The following is a 20,635-nucleotide window of genomic DNA, read 5'->3' on the forward strand; positions in this document are numbered from 1 at the left end:
CTGCTCAGTCAATCAGAGCGCAGCAAGCCTACTGTGCCTCAGAGACCCAAGTTCGATTCCCTGCTGGGGAGAAAGTGTTTTTTTTTTTTTTTATCTTTTTAATCTCAAACGGACATAAAATTTAAAATTGTTGTGCACTGTCACTCAATCAGATCATTGTATTCTCATGTGGGATGCTCCTTTTAAAATATTTTTTAACAATTGAGACTGCAATTAACATGAACAAGTGTCCTTATAGGGCGGCATGGTGGCGCAGTGGGTAGCGCTGCTGCCTCGCAGTTGGGAGACCTGGGGACCTGGGTTCGCTTCCCAGGTCCTCCCTGCGTGGAGTTTGCATGTTCTCCCCGTGTCTGCGTGGGTTTCCTCCGGGCACTCCGGTTTCCTCCCACAGTCCAAAGACATGCAGGTTAGGTGGATTGGCGATTCTAAATTGGCCCTAGTGTGTGCTATTGTGTGGGTGTGTTTGTGTGTGTCCTGCGGTGGGTTGGCACCCTGCCCAGGATTGGTTCCTGCCTTGTGCCCTGTGTTGGCTGGGATTGGTTCCAGCAGACCCCCGTGACCCTGTGTTCGGATTCAGCGGGTTGGAAAATGGATGGATGGATGGATGAAGTGTCCTTATAACTTGTTTTTAAGATGCATAACACACAGACAGACAGACAGAAAAGTCACTAGATACATAAATAAACAGGGAAGGCACTGTATAATAGATATATAAAAAAACAGCTAAGGGGATAGATATATAGGAAAGAAAGGCACTATATGATAGGCAGACAGGGAAGCTGCTATATAATAATAAAATTACTATTATTATTATATAGATAGACAAGGAGTTCACTGTATAAAAGACAGACAGAGAAAGCACTACTAAATGAAAAATGGTACAGCCTTTTTATTAATCAACAGATACTTTAGGAAGGCAGGCAGATAGTGAAAGTACATGTAGATGTGAAAAGCACTAGACAGGCAGATAGATATGGAAGGCACTGTATAACAAATACAAAACTGTCATAAAAAACAGGGTATACAGTAAATAATAAACAGGCAAGAAGCAACTAGATAAGTAGGTAGATAAGACAGACATGAAAGGCATTATATAAGACAGATAGATAGGAAAGGCACCATATACTAGGCAGAACAGCGCCCCCGAAATGGAAGTGGCAGAAAATAGATTGCATCGATAGTGGTTTAGCACTACCATAGAGAATGAATGGGAAACGTTTTAGGGAGTTTTAGCTAAAGATTACTCGGCGGCCACGCGGGGAGATAGCGCTTTGAGTACTGAGAAAAGTGCTATATAAATGTAATTTATTATTTTTAACGTGTCCAGCGTGCAGTCGTGCAAGAACACACCTTCGTGCAGAAGTACGCCAGCCACTAAGAAAGCACACTCTACCTCCACTGAAGTAGGCGGCACAATCATCAGATACTGATACACTTGTTCTAAACAACGCCCGCACTTGCCATTGCTCTGAAACACCGCCATTTCAGCTTTTACTGATGCATCCAGTTTCTTGTCATCATTCTGTGATGGCAAGTTTCTTGGCACAGATATTGCGGATGCAACAGACTGATGCATTGCAATTTCAAGTTGCTGTTCAAAGCTGTTGTCTGATGAAGTGCAAGCTGCAGCAGTGGTGCCACCTTAATTATTTTCAACTATAACTCTGTTATTTCTTGATCGATTTTTACACGCTATATGTAAAGCGAGCTTGGCCGTTCCCGTTTTCCTTAGAATTACAGCAGAATGCAGGAATGAAAAATGTCCGGGAATCCCTGGGAATGGATCCCCTACTTGTCACTGTCACTGCGCCACCGTGTTCCCATGTTTAATAACATGGTTTAACTCCTGTCATCATGAAAATGATATCACGTATACATCTCAGTATTTTAATTATTCAGAGAGCTGTAATATTACGGATGTAATGGATTCTGTGTCCTGTCGGAGGAAGAGAAAGCCCATTTAAGAAGCACGTAGAGCACATAGAAGATCAAATACAAAACAAAGCATTTAACGTGCTATTTTAGTTATGATCGGATTTGAGAAACTAGTAAATTAAACGATTTTAAGATGAAGTTTATGATGTTCTACTTTAATGACAAAATAAACTACGTGGTTAAAATGGAAATTTCGAGATTAAAGTTGACATTTCGTGCTTTTTTCTCCACTGTGTGCCTATTTTTTTTCTCTGTACCCTAGTAAGCTTTCATATGACACTCTGGTGGGGGGAGGGGGGGTTTGGTGGCACGACTTACCTTTTCACAGCGTCTTTGATATCTGACAACTTCTTTATTTCGGGCATTGTGCAACTTTGTGAACTTGAGCTTTCAAGTTTCTCCGACACTCTATGTCACTCGATCAACTTCCTTTTGTGGATTATATCACTGTTTAAACCAACAAATAGTAAGTTTTTCCTTGTCTCCACTTGGTATTCGATGAAATTCTTCCCCGTGCTTTTGCCATTGCCTTTTCACAGAAGGCAGAGCTTAAGGGCTATTTATATTGATTTGCATATTCAAAGAGGCATAATTTTGGGAGGAGTTGGGGCGGGACAGCAGGCATGTGCGTTACTTTTCACGCTGACTGGGATTTATGTAGCGGCAGAATGTGGAAGTTTATGCATCTGGATTTTTTTGTCCGTAAGCACATTTCCGCTTTTGTCCGTACGCCATGTTATAGTGTGAATTCTACGCACGGTGTCATACGTGAGGCCCCAGAAGATTACCTGCCCATGTAAAAGCAGATTTCTAAGAAACCAGGTTTCTTCCTTACACAGTGGCTAACAGAATTAAGTTTTTTAAATGTACCTTGTCCTCACTAGGAATTTTCATTAACACAAAATGAATATAATAACCTTTTACTCTCACAATATTAATGTTCATAAATATTTCATCATTCTTCTTTTCCTTTTGAAAAATTATATTTTGTGAGTGGCATTTTGGTAAGATAGTGCTTAGTGTTCCTGCCTGAAAACACTAGATTAATGGGTTTAACTCTAATGTTTTTCTCCCATTTTCTAAAGAATTTTGTGTAAGTTTAATTTGTGAATATTAATTGGCACAATACTGTAACGGCCGACCCCTTTTACCCAGCCGGCAGCTACACCTCCAAGACCAGTGGCCTGGATAATTTACTGAGAGATAATCTAACTATCAAGCCGTACTTCTTACCAATTGAACTTTTCCCCACAATCGACGGTGAAAAATATAAGCACACACAAACAGGATGTAAAATTAAACAGATTATATGTATTAAATGAAATGAAATAAAAAAATAGAAACATATAAATATCCCTCCACCCCAGCAATAACAAGACACCACCAAATATATATATATATATATATACAACAAAAACCCTCCCTTGTCCCTGTAACAAATAAACACACAACACGAATAACAATGAATGATAAACTGAAAATGAATGAGAACGTGAGTCCGGTAAATAAGAAACTGTCCTGAAAGCGGATGACTGAATTAGTGTAATTGAGTTGTTTGATTCTCCCCGGAAAAAATGGAACAGCCTCACCGTGAATCCTCGTGTGTATGGTGGATGATTAAGTCCTACCCCGGGGTCTCTCGTGGTGAGGTCCTTGAAGTAAATCCGGCAGATGGAAAAACAAACTGGGTGGATAAGCGCAATATGGAAAACAGGTACAGGTTGCTCGTGGTCGTGATGGTGAAACAAAAAAAATCTCCTTCTCTCCTCTCCCTTCCTTCTCCTCCTGCTGGCTTATATAGTCCTGTGACGGCTGAGATTGATTGATTGAAAACAGGTGTTTTCCAGGTTTGCGGCTGTGGTCTCCTTCCATCATCCGTCCCCTTTTTTCGGGGACGGCATTAACTGATGCACATAAACAGTAAACGGCACAATGAAACGAGACGCACTCAGAACTGACATTTAAACACTATGTGGCCCCGCTACATTCCCCCCCCCCCAACCTTGGACAAGGGAGGGCCGAAGTACGGCTTGAGATTGGCCACATGTACGCCTTGATGTGTTTGTGTGTGAATTGTGGCAGATAATGGATAGCTGGTCCATCCAGTGCTATTTCTTGTCTTGAGCCTGGTTCTGTAAGGTGTGCTTCTCCACTCTGCTACTCTAGAATTAGGTTAAGTGCAAAGGCTACATATTTGGTTTATGAACTTTTGATGCTTTAATTTTCTTACATACTGTATGGCAAACATTTCAGATAATGTATATGCTGCATTTTAGTATCATCACCTTTAAGCAATTGCATAATGGATTTATATTTCCATCTCCAGGGTTTCAGTTGACCTCACTTCTCCTGACCTTTCTTATGGTATTCATGAAGATATTAGACCCACCCTTGTAAGTATGACAGTGTAATTATATAGTTTTTTTTTTTTGTTTTTTTTTACTTAAGAGCAGTTTTTATAGTTTCTGTTGTTTTTGTATATTATTTATTAAAAAGAATTATGGATTCAGTACAGTGATATACATTTATTCAGAAAAATATCTGTAGATTCAAAAATTCACAAAGTTTTGGGTGTATTGCAAATATTTATCTTGAATTATTTTGCAGAATATAAGTTCTTAATTCAAATAATATTAAATACAATATTTTTATTCTTAGTAATGATTCTAGGTAAGATAGTATTATCCCACGTATTTTCATGTATAGTTAAGCCACTCTTGATACGGTTGTGCTTGCTATATTCTGTATTACAGTCAATTGACTATTGTTATATGATTTCTGGTAAATCTAAGTAAAGGATGTTGTTTTCAATGAATTATTTTGCTCATCAGTGCAAACTTACACACTTTCTACAGTGTGTTCCCACTGGATGGGTGTATATAGGAATCACAATCAAATGTATATTGAAATACTTACTTAAACTAAATTTCAGTTCTCTTGAACAATTAGGCAGCTGTCTCTTCCTGATTTATTAGTGCAGAATAGAAATGCCATGGTCAAAATTAATATTTTTGAAAGTTACTGGCTTTTAACACATTCAGTTGTACAAATTTATATGTATAGTCAGTAATCTTATCTTTTAGGTGTAATAAGAAACAAAGATATAGTAACCGAGGCCCTTAAAATGTAAGCGTTCGTGCTTTGGTATTTTATACATCAGTCTATGCCCTTGGCTTCTCAGGTCTTCATACACTTGTGTATCTCTTTGAAGTTATTTAAGATAAAAAAAAATCTATTGCAGCTTCATCAATAACTTTTTAAATTTTCCTGCAAGGAAAGAAGTTCGCAATGCAATACCAGTAATTACCAACACGAATAGAGGAGAAATTATAGACCATAATAATATAATGCACATATTTAGAGATTATTATAAATCTTTATATTCTACTGAGCTCAAAGAAGACAACACACAATCTAATGCATTTCTGGATACATTACAGACACCACAAATAGATGCTTTAAGTGCTGAGGAACTGGATAAACCTCTAACGCTAACAGAATTACTAGATGCTATAAAGTCACTACAAAGCGGGAAATCAGCAGGCCCTGGTTATAAGAAATTCTCCACTCAGCTAGCTCCCCTCTTATTGGCAACATTTACAGAAGCTAGAGACAACCAAATACTACCTCAAACATTTTCACAAGCATTAATCACCGTCTTTCCTAAACAAAATAAGGACTTGTTACAATGTGCATCATACAGACCAATTTCACTCCTGAATAATGATGTTAAGATACTCTCAAAAATTCTAGCTAGAAGGATGGAGAAAGTGCTGCCCTCGGTAATATCACAGGATCAAACTGGATTTATTAAAGGCCGACATCTATCTTCCAATCTCCGACACTTGTTTAATGTTATATATTCACCAGCAAAATCAAACACCCCAGAGATATTACTATCATTAGACACAGAAAAAGCATTTGATATGATTGAATGGAACTACCTTTTCACTGCATTGGAGAAATTTGGGTTTGGCCCGAATATTTGTGCATGGATCAAACTACTGTATACCAATCCAGAAGCTTCAGTTTGTATTAATAACATTTGCTCAGACTACTTTAAGCTAGAACGTGGCACCAGACAAGGATGTCCCTTGTCACCACTGCTGTTTGCAATCGCCATTGAACCACTGGCGGTTCACTGCCGAAATTCTTATCAGATAAAGGGGATTGTCAGAGAAGGACTGGAACAGAAAATTTCTCTATATGCAGATGATATGGTTTTATACATATCAGACCCAGAAAACACTGTCCCTGCAGTTCTAACAGCACTAACAGAATTTCAAAAGATATCTGGTCTTAAAATTAATCTGAATAAAAGTATACTCTTTCCAGTGAATTCACAAGCATATAATATCAGATTGGACACCCTACCTTTTACCATAGCAGATCAGTTGAAATACCTAGGGGTAAATATCACAAGTAAACATAAAGCTCTTTATCAACAAAAATTTGCCGTCTGTATGGAAAAAATTAAGCAAGACCTGGATAGATGGTCAACCCTTCATCTCAGTCTAGCCGGAAGAATTAACATTGTTAAGATGAATATCCTTCCTAAAATTCTTTTTTTATTTCAAGACATTCCAATATATATCAATAAATCATTTTTTAAGCAATTAGATTCAACAATAACCTCATTCATTTGGAACTCAAAACACCCACGTATCCGAAGAGCAACCCTACAAAGACCTCAGGCAGAAGGTGGCATGGCTCTACCTAATTTTCAGTTTTATTACTGGGCAGCAAACATACAAGCCATAAAAACCTGGACACAAATAAATAACATGCACAGGCCTGGTCCGCAATAGAAATAAAATTCTGTAGTACTTCTTTACACTCCCTGCTCTGCTCTCCAATAAATGCAAGTTATCGCAAATATACTAATAACCCAATTGTGCTTTGCTCACTTAGAATATGGAACCAAATTAGAAAGCATTTTAAGATGGAAAATCTTTTATCGGTGGCACCTCTGCAAGAAAACCACCTCTTTCAACCTTCGCAAACATATCCAGTTTTTAATACCTGGAAAAGTTTTGGGATTAAAATGCTCAGAGATCTTTATATAGACAACATATTTGCATCTTTTGAACAATTACGTTCAAAATTCAACCTCCCAGCTACACATTTCTTTCACTATCTTCAAATTAGAAATTTTGTTAAACAGAAATTACCCGATTTTCCCCAGCTCGCACCCTCCACAATGCTGGAAAAAATACTGCTCAATGCAGAGGAATTAAACACCATTTCCGCATTATATAAAATCCTATTAGAGTCCCTACCTTTCAGAGATCCAAGAAGACATTGGGAAGAAGATCTCTTAATCAATATATCAGAAAAGGAGTGGAAGGTAGCAAAGCAGAGAATTCACCCGAGCTCCATATGCGCAAAGCATAGAATTATTCAACTAAAAATTATGTATCAAGCTCATCTGTTTCGCTTAAAACTGTCCAAAATGTTTCCAGGGCAAAATCCAACCTGCGAACGCTGCAACCAAGCTCCTGCCTCACTGGGTCACATGTTCTGGGTCTGCACCAAATTAACATCATTTTGGACAAAAAGTTTTAAGTGCCTTTCAGACAGCCTTGGGGTCACAATCCCTCCTAACCCACTAACAGCTGTGTTCGGTGTTCTTCCAGACGGACTTGAAGTGGAAAAGGACAAGCAAACGGTGATTGCATTCACTACACTTTTGGCACGCAGACTTATTCTGTTAAATTGGAAGAATCCTAACTCTCCTCTGATAAGTCAGTGGGAAACCGATGTTTTATATTATTTGAAATTGGAAAAAATCAAATTCTCAGTTAGAGGATCTGTACAAATTTTTTTCAAAACCTGGCAGGATCTGATCAATATTATTTTAGAATAAGAGAAATAACTATTACCGCATTTAATTCCCTTCTCCATCTCTTATTTACATATATGTTTATTTCCCCCTTTCCTTTGCTTAATGTTGTCTTATTAAAAAGCCCTAAGCAATTCTCCTTTAGCTAAGCTCTCCTTCTCAGGGGTGGGGTTTGATTTGTCTTTAATTTGTTTGGTTTTAAATTGATCTATTTGTATGGAATGATTACAATAAAAATTAATAAAATATATTAAAAAAAAAAAAAACAAAACTGTCCTGCAAAGTGTGAACTGTATCTCCTGCCATTACTTAACTAGTAGACTCACACATATTGTAGATGCTTTAACTTCCCATTAATTTATATTCCAATAACAAATAATTCATCAGCTATATTATGTTTATGCCAATATTATTAAGGACTGAAAACTTTGGTTACAAGGTCAGCAAGCCATCCTTTTACCATTCTTTTGATTGCCAGGGACACTAATGATTGTCACAATTCATACATTTCTTGTCCAGCTACTCTTGACTTCCCATTTTCTTTATTTCTTGTTAACTTTGAGAGGCGGTTTTACTGTAGATACCACATCGTTATTTCTCTTCCTTTTTATCTCTCACACAGCACTTGACCTTTGCACTAGACCTTTTTTTTAATACTCGGTGGCTAGAAACAACAACATTTCTATCAGAATTTTAAGACCAAAACCAAAATGTAAAGTCTGTGATGAGCTATCAAGGAGCCACAAAAGGAAGCTATATCAGTGTTGTTTTCAATTAGAAGGATGAATTACTTGAAATGTTTCTGCCTGAATACTTAGCTTATCGTTTCAGTTTCATGATAACTACTTAGACATAAGGCAGCATTGTTTACCGTTTCTTTTTCGGAATTGTCATTTACTTTATTTAATACAAACTTTTTATATCCCCACCTTGAAAGAGATATACCCCAAATGTCCACCTGGCAGACTGCCTCACAATCCCTTTGTGTTGAGATGGACCAGCTGTTGATATACCAGAACTAAATAGGGTTCTGAAAATTCCTTTTAAAGGTTCATTGTAGCCATTTTGAAGTAACAGGATAGAACAGTACATCATGTTGTGGTGTGTGACGTTCCATTTCTACAGTATATTATTACTAATTCACTGTTAAAAAGGCACTGGCTTCATCAACTAATTTCTTCAGGTTCCAATCTTCTACTTTCACTGAGGCCCTCCAGGGGCAGCACACCAATATTTCTTCTTAGCAATATCCTAGGGCCTCATTTATAAAACTTGCATGATTTTGAGTGTGAAATAAAAATATGCCAAGAAAATTTGATTTATAAAATCTGGCCTAAGCACATTTCCACTCAGTTTACCTTTTATGAATCACAGTCATTTTGTAAACGTGCATTCGTAAACATGCCTCAAATATTCCCTGGTTGCCATCCTGAAACAACCATATATGGACCATGCTAATCAACCTCATATAAATGCAGCAACGATGCTGCAGACTGTCACTGGCTAGTACCCACATGACACCAGTATTTCAAGATAGAAGTTCTCCTCTCTAAGTTAGGGACACGCAAAGAACCTTTATTTGGTGGCCTAAGTTCAAGTGTCAGCAACAAGCACAAATATGTTAAATAGCAACATGTTAATGCTTCCATGAATGCTGTGAGCTCCAGCCACAATATGCCTGAAATAAATAAAATAAATAAATAAAAAGGTCTTATCTCTAGGAACAAAATGGATCAATGGTCACCAACAGTGTGCGTGTAACAAAAAATCTATGCTCTCTGATTTCGATCTGCAGCTGGCCTCTATAATTGGAGATGACCTTTTAACATTAGATTTTTGCTCCTGATTCCTATACATATTTGTGGAACAAAAATACTATTGCAAACGTATTATTTCTATGGGTAATAGGCAGATAATAGATAGAGATACAGGTTGAGCATCCCTTACCCGAAATTCCAAAATCCAAAGTGCTCCCAAATTATTATTTGAAACTGTTGTTCAGTTATGACAACAGCATAGAAGTTGATGTGAGGTTTAAAGAATTGGCAACTACATTTTTTAAACATGAATTATAAAACATGTATTCAAAGTAAAGATTGTGTCACACCCCATTAAAAGGAGGTGAAAGGGACTGCCGTTAAGTGAGATGATAATGAAGAGTCATAGGAAATGCAGATTTCAGTACTCAAAACAACTGAATCAACAAATCTGCCTAACAACATTAGTAAAAGCACAGACAAGGCTGCATAACATCCACCTTCTGACTGCATATCTAAATGAATAATTAAAGAAAGTTAACATTACTGTCTAACTGGAAATGCAGACATGCCATACCAAAATATAGACACTACCTTTAACTACATGCTATATCCATAGGACCACAATGCTTATCTAAACTCTATTATGTCATATAGTGATGCATTAGTCAAAATGATAGAAGGATGTCATAGCAGACAGAAGTACTTAACAATTGCGTGGAGCCAAGTAGCTGCAGTGGTTTACATGCATGTCTGTCTCTTATGATGTTGCGCTGATGACAATGTACAAGTTAATCATTAAGCTTCAATTACCTTGTGCTACTGTATCATCTGAATAGATAATAGATATTTTAGCTTTTTATTTCTCACTACGTTATGTCTTTTGCTCTATCCCTGGAACCCCTGCCGTTTAAAGTGCACAGATTAGAGGAATTGAGAGCAGGTGTTTAAGGCAGATGCAAATGTTCCAAAATTGAAATACTTTGGGTTCCGTGCATTTCAGATTAGGGATGCTCAGCTTGTATTATGTCTACATGGGTATTGGTATATATACTTAACAGAGAACTCTCATATCTGACTTATAGGAACAAATTTTTTCCAGTGAACATGCACAAAAAAGTTTTTTTGAATTAACCTTTCTATATGAGTGGGAAAACATATTTAATTAACCTTAAATATTTTTATACAATGTAAACATTTAAATGCAAAAATGTAAAAAACATGAAAAGCATTAAAATATTTTTCCAAAACAGGAACTGTGTATTATGTAAATTAAAATGAAAATTTAGTATTTCAGTGCCAAAGGAATATGTTTTATAAACTCTAATTAAAGTATCCAATGTATTTCATTTTTAAAGTAATTCAACCCATATAAGAGTGATGTTCATGCTTGCAATGGCATTGAATCAGGGTTTTCCACTCTTTCCCTTGATAAGCAAAATCTCCTCCTTGGCAATTATGGCAGTCATATTTTCCTGTATATTCCTGCAGAAAGCTGGAAAAAGATGAGCAGCATGCCATCTATCCATCGTGCTGCTCACCAGGGGCCTCATGTATAACGCCGTGCGTAGAACTCACACTATAACATGGCATAAGCATAAAAGCAGGAATGTGCGTACACACAGAAAAATCCAGATGCAGGAATCTGTGCGTACGCATACTTTCACGTTCTTCCACTACATATATCCCGATCAGCGTGAAAAGTAACGCACGTGCACGCGCCTTCTGTCCCGCCGCAACACCTCCCAGAATTATGCCTCTTTGAATATGCAAATCGATATAAATAGCCTTCTGTGAAAAGACAATGGGAAAAGCACGGGGGAAAATATAAGAATTTCAGCGAATACCAAGTGGAGGCAAAACATACTATTTGTTGGTTTAAACAGTGGTATAATCAACAAAAGAAAGTTTATCGAGTGACATAGTGTCGGAGAAACTCGAAAGCTCAAGTTCACAAAGTCGCACGGTGCCCGAAATAAAAAAGAAGTTGTCACATATCAAAGTCGGCGTGAAAAGACGACTAGTAGCCGACCGTCTGAGTGTCATATGAAAGCTTATTAGGGTACAGAGAAAAAAAATAGGCACACAGTGGGAAAAAAGCATGAAATGTCAACTTTAATCTCGAAATTTCCACTTTAATCATGTAGTTTATTTTGTCATTAAAGTAGAACATCATAAACTTCATCTTAAAATCGTTTATTTTACTAGTTTCTCAAATCCCATCGTAACTAAAGTAGGACGTTAAATGCTTTGTTCTGTGTTTGATCTTCTATGTTCTCTATGTCTGTGAATCACTACGTGCTTCCGTTTTTTCTCTTTCTCCGACAGGACACAGAATCCATTACATTCGTGATATTACAGCTCTCTGAATAATTAAAATACTGAGATGTATAAGTGATATCTTTTTCATGATGATAGGAATAAAAGCATGTTTTTAAACATGGGAACACGGTGGCGCAGTGATTGTTCATATCTCACGCAAGAGGCTTGCTGCGCCATGCGCCACCTTCAATGAAATCATTTATTACAGAAGTACTGTCTCTTTCAAACGTACTAACCTCCAATTCCTGTCCTTACTTTTCTTTCTCCAAATACCCCCAATCGCCACACAATCAGCTCTGTAATAGATGTTAAGCCATCTTTAAGCTTAGAACGCCAATTCTTCAAAACTTTTAAGGAACATTGAAATATCTTCATAGTACATGTTTAATTATTCTATCCGTCTATCCTTCCAGTGTCGCGTCAGCACCAGCAATAATACAGTGCAAGGCAGGAGCTATCCGCTAGCGCTGTGGCACCGTGTCCTCACATGTTTAATTAGTAACAATACAGATTATTTAAATGAAGTTAAAGTTTTATCTGTATACTATAAGCAACATATTTTGCTGCATTTCATCTTAAAAATGATATCGTCATCATACGCGCTTTATAAAGTGGCGCAGGTTGTGCAATATTATAACTGTAGTGCAAGTTTACAGTGGGGTAATTGTACTTATAAGTACAAACAGTTCTACAAGGAGCACTTGATGGACTGATTGAGTGCGTTTATAGTTCTTGGGATGAAACTGTTTCTGAAACGTGAGGTCCGTACAGGAAAGGCTTTGACGCGTTTTGCCGTGGCTGAGGTAGTGTGTGCTTGAAACTGTATACCGATAATTCTCTTTCCGATCAGCTGCTGCTGTGATTCCTCACTTAGATACATTGATATAAATACTCCGAGTGGTGCAGTGAGAGTAACATGGAAAAAGATGATCCGCTGTGGCAACCCTTAATGGGAGCAGCTGAAAGAAGAAGAAGATGCAGTGAGCGTAACAACGCTAAAGCAGTTATGGTATTTGGAATACTATGGCTATTCCCTGGACCATTATATTGCTACAGGTTAATTACAATCAGATGCATTACACTAATAAACAATATGCAGTTAATTTCAGTGTATAAAGCCGCGTCAGGAATGTGGGTCTAAGAAAGAAAGGGTAACCACACAGGAACAGTAGCACTGCTTTGATGCTGGGTGCCGCCAGTCTGCAAAACCGAGCGGAGAAATTGCGTACGCCAGGGTATGAGGTACCATGGAAATGTGCGTGTCTTTATGCCAAGTTTAGGTTTTATACATCGCAATTTGAGCGTGGAAACATTCGTACGCAACATTTCTGTGCATACGCACCGTTTATACATGAGGCCCCTGGAGAAGAGGGAAGAGATCATTTCCATAAAAATGGCACACTCTGGGTGTCGGACAAATAAAGTAGCAATGTTTTGATTATGGCTGGACCAAATTGGAACTTAAAGAAAAAGTTTGGTATTTTTCAAGTCAAAAATATTTCTTTACAATCATGGTGTATATTAATTTGCCAGTGTTCTAAAGCGAACCACATTTTATACATTTAGTAAGTTAAAGAATGCCATGGATTTACTCAATGCTAGATCATTAGCAAACAAAACTTTTATTCTGTAGGACTTCTTAACATCTCATGATATGGATTTTATGTTTTTGACTGAAGCATGGTTGAAGGAAAGTAAATTTGCTCCCTTCTCTGAACTCTCTCTTCCTGACTGTAAGTTCTTCAGTTCTCCATGGATATCCTCCAGAGATGGAGGTTTAGAATCACTGTTTAGATGCAGATTTAACTGTTGATGTATTTCATGTGTTGCATCTACCAGCTTTGAACTGCAGTTGTTTGAGATTATGTTATCGTCCCCAGTGCTGTGTGCGGTGATATACTGACCGTCGAAATTTAATAATAAGGATTTTATCACTGAATTTTCTGACGTTCTGGTAGGGGTTATGCCATGTTATGACAGCATTTTAATTGTGGGCAATTTTAATATTCAAGACAAATCCCTGGTCAAAGACGTTATAAGTGTTATTGAGTCTTTTAACCTAGTGCAATATATGAGTGTTCTAACTAATAAACAGGGACATACTCTGGTCCTGGTTTTATTCCATGGGATCAGTTTCCTTAACTGAAGTGTGTAATTTACTTATTTCTGATCATCTCCAATATTATTTAATATCACTGAGCCTTATTTTAATGTAAAACCACATATTGCTGCACATCATGCACAATGTATTACCTCAACAACTGCAATTGTTTTTCTTCTGCTTTTAAAGAATCTTCTTTATTTAACAATCTTCTAATTTTAGTGTAGATGAAATCTTCAGTCAGTTTCAATACAGTACATCCTCAAAATTCGCAGGGGTTACGTTCCTAGAGCACCTGCGAATTGTGAAAAACCACAGATTTTGGATGTGGTTAAAACAATGGCTATTTTTATAGTTTAAACCCTAAATATGCCCCCAAAACACTTCAATTTAATTTCAAACTCAGCTTAATACATTACCTAAAAAAAGAATGTAAAGGTAAACCTGTATACTGTACTGCTATGTCTCCCGCAGTACTAGAATGTAAAATACCAATGCTACCACTATATGTACAGTACTGTAATTCATGCAAGCGCATTTTCATTGTCAGAAGCCTTAGAAGGTGCAGGGCGTTTCGGCGACGTCTTGGGGCTTTAACCCTTAAACTGCCACATACTTGGGGGTTAATGCATCGCTGGACGGCAAATACTTTTTTGCTGCACTTTAAGTAAACATCACAATTCACAAAGAAAAAGAGAAATTTTAATAGAACACAATTTTTTCATGCAAAGAGCATCACAATTAATGCAACACTGATCATTTTACACACTGCTAATGAACTGTAAAAACTATTTTAAAAAAACTACTGGAACAATATGTACAAGATGCAACTAATGCCATGGATGAAATTAAGTAAATCACCAAGCCAACTGCGCTTGAACTGGCAGCACGCAAGCACACAGAGGTAAACGCTGGCGCTGGCAGGCTACTGCAGCGGCTCAATCCCAGAGACAGTAAGGCTACAGGCTGACACACTTGGGTCACAGAATTGCACAGAAACGCAGGAGATTGTAGAGGCAGGAACTTTATTTAGACACTTCAAACAAACATATCTCTTTCAGAAGTAAAACAAGCTCAGTATGCAGTTAGTTATCGATTGAAAGAATAGGCAAACATCATAGGGGAGCACAATGGGAGCGGGATCCGCAACAGGATCAGAGGATGTCTGGGGGAGGAGAGAGAAACAAAACAATCAGCCAAAAAGGACAGGCACTGTTCAGGCTTTTAAGTATGTGTAGCGTCGTGCAAGAAGCATGTCACGCAACAGAGCAGCCGCAAGTAAGGGAGCAATGTGAAAGTAGTCTATCAGCGTTTTTTAAGAGGGATTTTTTGAGCAGTTTCCTTGTCTTCTGAGGTGCATTCAGCCCCCCTCTTCACAAGGGGCTGGCAGTGGTCATGAGCTGCTCAACGAATGTTTGGCACTGCCTATCAGCTCCTGTGTGCTCGTAAATAGCACTGGGAAACGACTATAGCTGCTTGTGGCGGTTTAAGGGTTAAGAGGAACAAAACAGAAAACACAAGAACACTCAGCTGGAGATGCATCACAGTCATTCAGCAGCAAAGAGAAATGAATAACGCTGTAGCAGTCCGGTGCCGCTAAGATTCACAACGTCGAGAAGACGATGATTTATTTATTTTTATGGGGGAGATTCCAGGGGTGCACCCAGCCTTGGGCCAACCCGCACGCACACACAAACAGAGACAAAAACAAGCAAACCGGTAATCAAACAGCAAATAAAGAATGTAATGAAAACAAATGAAATAAATGAAAACAACTATACCACCCCTGTTCCCCTTACAGCGATTACACATTAAATACAACAAAGCACCAACAAAACACACAAGAGTAAATCATGAAAAATGGCAACAGATGAAATGTAATGATGAAAATAGATAGTCCAGAGATGCGCACGTTAAATGGGAATGTAAAGATAGTCCTACCGCTAGTTCCTGAAATGGTGAAGACAGGTGGACGGGTTCAGGAGCGCTTCTTTCTTTGCAGGATGGCCATGAATCCACTTACAATCCTCCTGTACACAGGCAGACGGCAGATAATCCAGACACCAAACACGAAACGATCCAGGACAAAATGAATAAATACAGGTAACCCAACAGAAGGCAAGCAGAGAGACAGAAACTTGAAACATAACTTACCTGCACTCCCAGGTATTTATAGGTCTGCACTCTCTGCACACAGTCACTTCTGATGATCACAGGGTCCGTGTGGGGCCTGGGCCTCCTAAAATCCACCACCAGCTCCTTGGTTTTGCTGGTGTTCAGGTGTAGGTGGTTTGAATCACCATTTAACAAAGTCCTTGATTAGGTTCCTATACTCCTCCTGCCCACTCCTGATGCAGCCCACGTTAGCAGTGTCATCAGCAAACTTTTGCACATGGCACATGGAATTTTTAGAATACCTGTGATTTTGTTTTTTACTTTCTTGTTAACAAAAAAAAACCAAATTGTTCAAACTGTATCATTGAAAAATTGTCTTATTGTCATACAATGGGAAAGCCGAATATCTATTTTATGCTAATTGAGGGGTGCAGATTTCAGCGCTTTGGACTTAAAATGGGTGTATAACTTTGTACAGATTGGGTGACAAGTTCCATCACTCTTTTCACCCATAAATTCCCACTGCCCCAGTTTAAACAAAATTATTTAATTTCCCTTTACAAAAGAGGAAAGGGGAGGTTATGGTCATTTCCTTTTCTTGCAATTGTGGTTACTCCATTGCCACAGCCTGTATTTATTGTGACTATTATACTTTAGAACAAAATTACTCATTTTCTAATTACAGTATTGTTTTAGGCCTCAATCATTCACCTAAAACAGAATGTGTTCTGCTGTCTGCAGATGAACAGTTTTGAAAATAACTCTTCTCTTATGGTGCTTGAATAGAATTGTCATGTGACTTAATTAACCCCTGTCACTTGGAATGTATTTCCTAAGCTCATTCTACTTTGAGCTTCACTGCAAAATACGCTAATTTTAGTCATTTGTTTTTACAGTATATGCAAGTTAATAAAGCATTAGTGTTCCTGAAAGCTCAGAGTAGATCCCCTGTGGATAACACTTTCTAGACTAAATGTGTGGAGGCTGGCCTGGGCTTAGGGCTTATCTTGTGTTACAAGGACTAACCTTACCCCCAAATGCTATAAAAACAAAAGTGTATTTTATTGAAGGAAATTATAGTATATAGATTACTATTCTTTAGAAAGTCCTATCCTGCAGTGAAACTGTCATTTAAACTTCTGTCTGAAATCAATCTTATTATTTCCTCCATCCTATAAAATGTGATTTTTACCTTAGTAGATTAATGTGTATTTTTGATGAACCATCTCTGAGACATAAAACATCCCATGCAACTGATTTTCTTACTTACAGCCCTTTATCACAAGCAATTGAGCAGAAGGAGGATGGTGAGTTTGTGCAGAGCATATATTGCAAAACATGCTATGCAAAAACTAGACAAAAAAATTTAAATGGGAGTTGTTTTGCTTGTATTTAGCAAATAAAATCTGCTAAAGGGGTAAGCAAAATATACTTAACAAGATTTCTTAAAGTAAGCTAAATGGTCATAAATACTCATTTTTGGATAAATCAATAATTCTTACAACATGGAAAACTAGATTTAATGTCATAATTTGAATACTTTTCACTTGGCTTGGATTTCATTTTTTGTAATGTACATGTAGTCCAGAGGTGATGAAATGTGGATTTGTGCATATATCACTTCAGTAAGGGTCTTGCAAGTTCACAGTTCAATTCTGAGACTTTTAGATGTTTTATCTAACAACCTAAAAATGATGTTTGTAAGGCAAGTATTTGGACAAATGTAGGTTAGTCTACTTTTTAACCGTTTTACTGATGAAGAATGCTTTAGAAAAAGAAGAATTGACACTTACATTGTAACTTTGTGCATATAAGATGACATTGTGTGAAGTTAGATTACTGCCAAATGTCCATGTGTTAGCACCACTCATTTTGTAAGCGCAAGTAACTTTTTAGCAAAAGTGATACATTTTGTACTCACACATAACACATTCTGAGCGCAAGCATTTTTTTAAGAGTCTGTAACACAGTTTATGAGTGAAAGCAATACGCTTGGTGTTTTTCTGTGCTGTTACTTTCAAAAGTTATTGATCAAGCACAACACATTCCTTAAGCAAAACCTACGTTTTGAGGGCATGCAACACATTTTTTAAGCACATGTAGAAAATTTTGACAATGAGCGACATGTCGGGACCAGTTTTAGCAGCATGAACACAAGACAGGAACCATACCAAGGTAAAGTGTCAGTCCATGGCAGAACAAATTAATGCGCACACACACAACAACACATCAGGAGAAATTAAGAGTCATGAATCAGTCTAAATAATGTGCTGACATAAAGTATACGGTCCCAAATAAAAATCTAAATTCAGTATACAACGGTTCCTGAACCGAATCTGAAATAATTTAGATGTCATAAAGAGATGTTTGGTTGTTTCTGTTTAACAGCTTAGGAAGAACCTTTACTACACACAACAATACAACAATCACATTAAATTTTCAGATACTGAGCAGGCATCCCATGCAAAGTTGCCCCTTCACCTGCTTTAGAGATAGACACCCCTTTAAAAAATGTGTTATATTTCAAATGTAATGCCACTTTTGATGCCACATGACCATTTGAGGGTGCTCAGGCAATCGGAACACAAACTATCTCATTATGTTTTCTGCCCTGAAGGGGTTTTAATGGTTAAAAAAAAAAACAGGAGCTTAGATGTCCTTCTGGAGTGTGCCTCTATTGTAAGTACTTCTCTTTTTCTCAGGAAAAGAGAGAATAACATACTCTTTGCCTTTACCGATTATGATTTTCTCTGTACACCTAACTCATAGCTTATGAAAAAGTGGGGTAAACTGCTGATTACTTTAAAAAATGATAGCTATTAAAAGAGAAGATGTGCAGAATTGAATCTAAGAGGGCATATTCAACCCCAAAGGTCCATCCATCCATCCATTTTCCAACCCGCTGAATCCGAACAGGGTCACGGGGGTCTGCCGGAGCCAATCCCAGCCAACACAGGGCACAAGGCAGGGAACCAATCCCGGGCAGGGTGCCAACCCACCGCAGGACACACACAAACACACCCACACACCAAGCACACACTAGGGCCAATTTAGAATCGCCAATCCACCTAACCTGCATGTCTTCGGATTGTGGGAGGAAACCGGAGCGCCCGGAGGAAACCCACGCAGACACGGGGAGAACATGCAAACTCCACGCAGGGAGGACCCGGGAATCGAACCCAGGTCCCCAGGTCTCCCAACTGCGAGGCAGCAGCGCTACCCACTGCGCCACCATGCCGCCCACCCCAAAGGTGAAGAGAGTAATAGTAATGTATGCCTGTGATGTACAGGTGCTGGTCATAAAATTAGAATATAATGACAAAGTTGATTTATTTCAGTAATTCCATTCAAAAAGTGAAACTTGTATATTAGATTCATTCATTACACACAGACTGATGTATTTCAAATGTTTATTTCTTTTAATGTTGATGATTATAACTGACAACTAATGAAAGTCCCAAATTCAGTATCTCGGAAAATTAGAATATCAATTAAGATCAATGCAAAAAAAGGATTTTTAGAAATGTTGGCCAACTGAAAGGTATGAACATGAAAAGTATGAGTATGTACAGCACTCAATATTTAGTTGAGGCTCCTTTGGCCTGGATTACTGCAGCAATGCGGCGTGGCATGGAGTCGATCAGTCTGTGGCACTGCTCAGGTGTTATGAGAGCCCATGTTGCTCTGATAGTGGCCTTCTGCTCTTCTGAATTGTTGGGTCTGGCGTATTGCATCTTCCTCTTCACAATACCCCATAGATTTTCTATGGAGTTAAGGTCAGGCGAGTTTGCTGGCCAATCAAGAACAGCAGTCTCTCTCTGTATGGCTTAGAGTCCTAAATCCTAGCCATCATCAAAATGTACTTCTTAAATACTATAAAAATAATGTTTTAATTAAAACAGCCCACAAAAATAGATTTACATCTTTCTAGTAATTAAGTTATTCATACAGTATGTTATATCTTTGTACTTTTGCTATTTACACGTGCACTGAAATTACAACAGATGTTTGAAGAAAGTCAAGCCAGACAGATAAGGTATCACATAAAATTCTGCTGAAGGTAATGCTTTGGTGGAACCAATTTATGAATCTGTGTTTCATGTACATCTCCTTGTCCAAACTATCAGAAAGTGACAGCCTTCTGCCTTCCATTTCCCCTGTTTTTACCTCCTGGTTCTTTTCAAGTGCAGTATGCTAGGGTGCAGTACCATTTGAATAAGGAGTGATGGTGTGGAATGAGTTGAGAGTAAATGTATTTAAATACTATCAAATTTGCATTTAATTTACATTTAATATTTAATTTTAAAAAGAGTTTTCAGCTAACAGTCACCCAAACCAATTTTAAGTATGAAACCAACTCAGTTCAAGTCCTTCATGATGTTGGACTATTTGGGGGCTTACTTTGCCTAGAGCTGCCACCAAGAGGTGTACATCTGGGGGAAATGCCAGCTAATCAGACAGTTCAAGCTCAGGGTCACTAATCTAGAGACATATGTATTAGCCTTTAATGTAGTAAGGAACTTGCAGATCTTGCCCGAATATCCTTTTATAGAGATAGTGTAC

The 20,635-nt window shown here is 37.9% G+C and overlaps 1 protein-coding gene across 2 annotated transcripts in view; it reads left to right on the forward strand.

The window, feature by feature from the left end:
• Nucleotides 1–20,635, forward strand: part of exoc2 (exocyst complex component 2) — a 340,160-nt gene that overhangs the window by 227,991 nt on the left and 91,534 nt on the right. For both annotated transcript variants that reach the window (XM_028803998.2, XM_028803999.2), the window contains exon 21: nt 4,262–4,328. In XM_028803998.2, the coding sequence (XP_028659831.1) occupies nt 4,262–4,328 (67 nt within the window). The remainder of the gene's footprint in view (nt 1–4,261; nt 4,329–20,635) is intronic.

Source organism: Erpetoichthys calabaricus, chromosome 6, assembly GCF_900747795.2.
Source record: "Erpetoichthys calabaricus chromosome 6, fErpCal1.3, whole genome shotgun sequence".
NCBI lineage: Eukaryota > Metazoa > Chordata > Cladistia > Polypteriformes > Polypteridae > Erpetoichthys > Erpetoichthys calabaricus.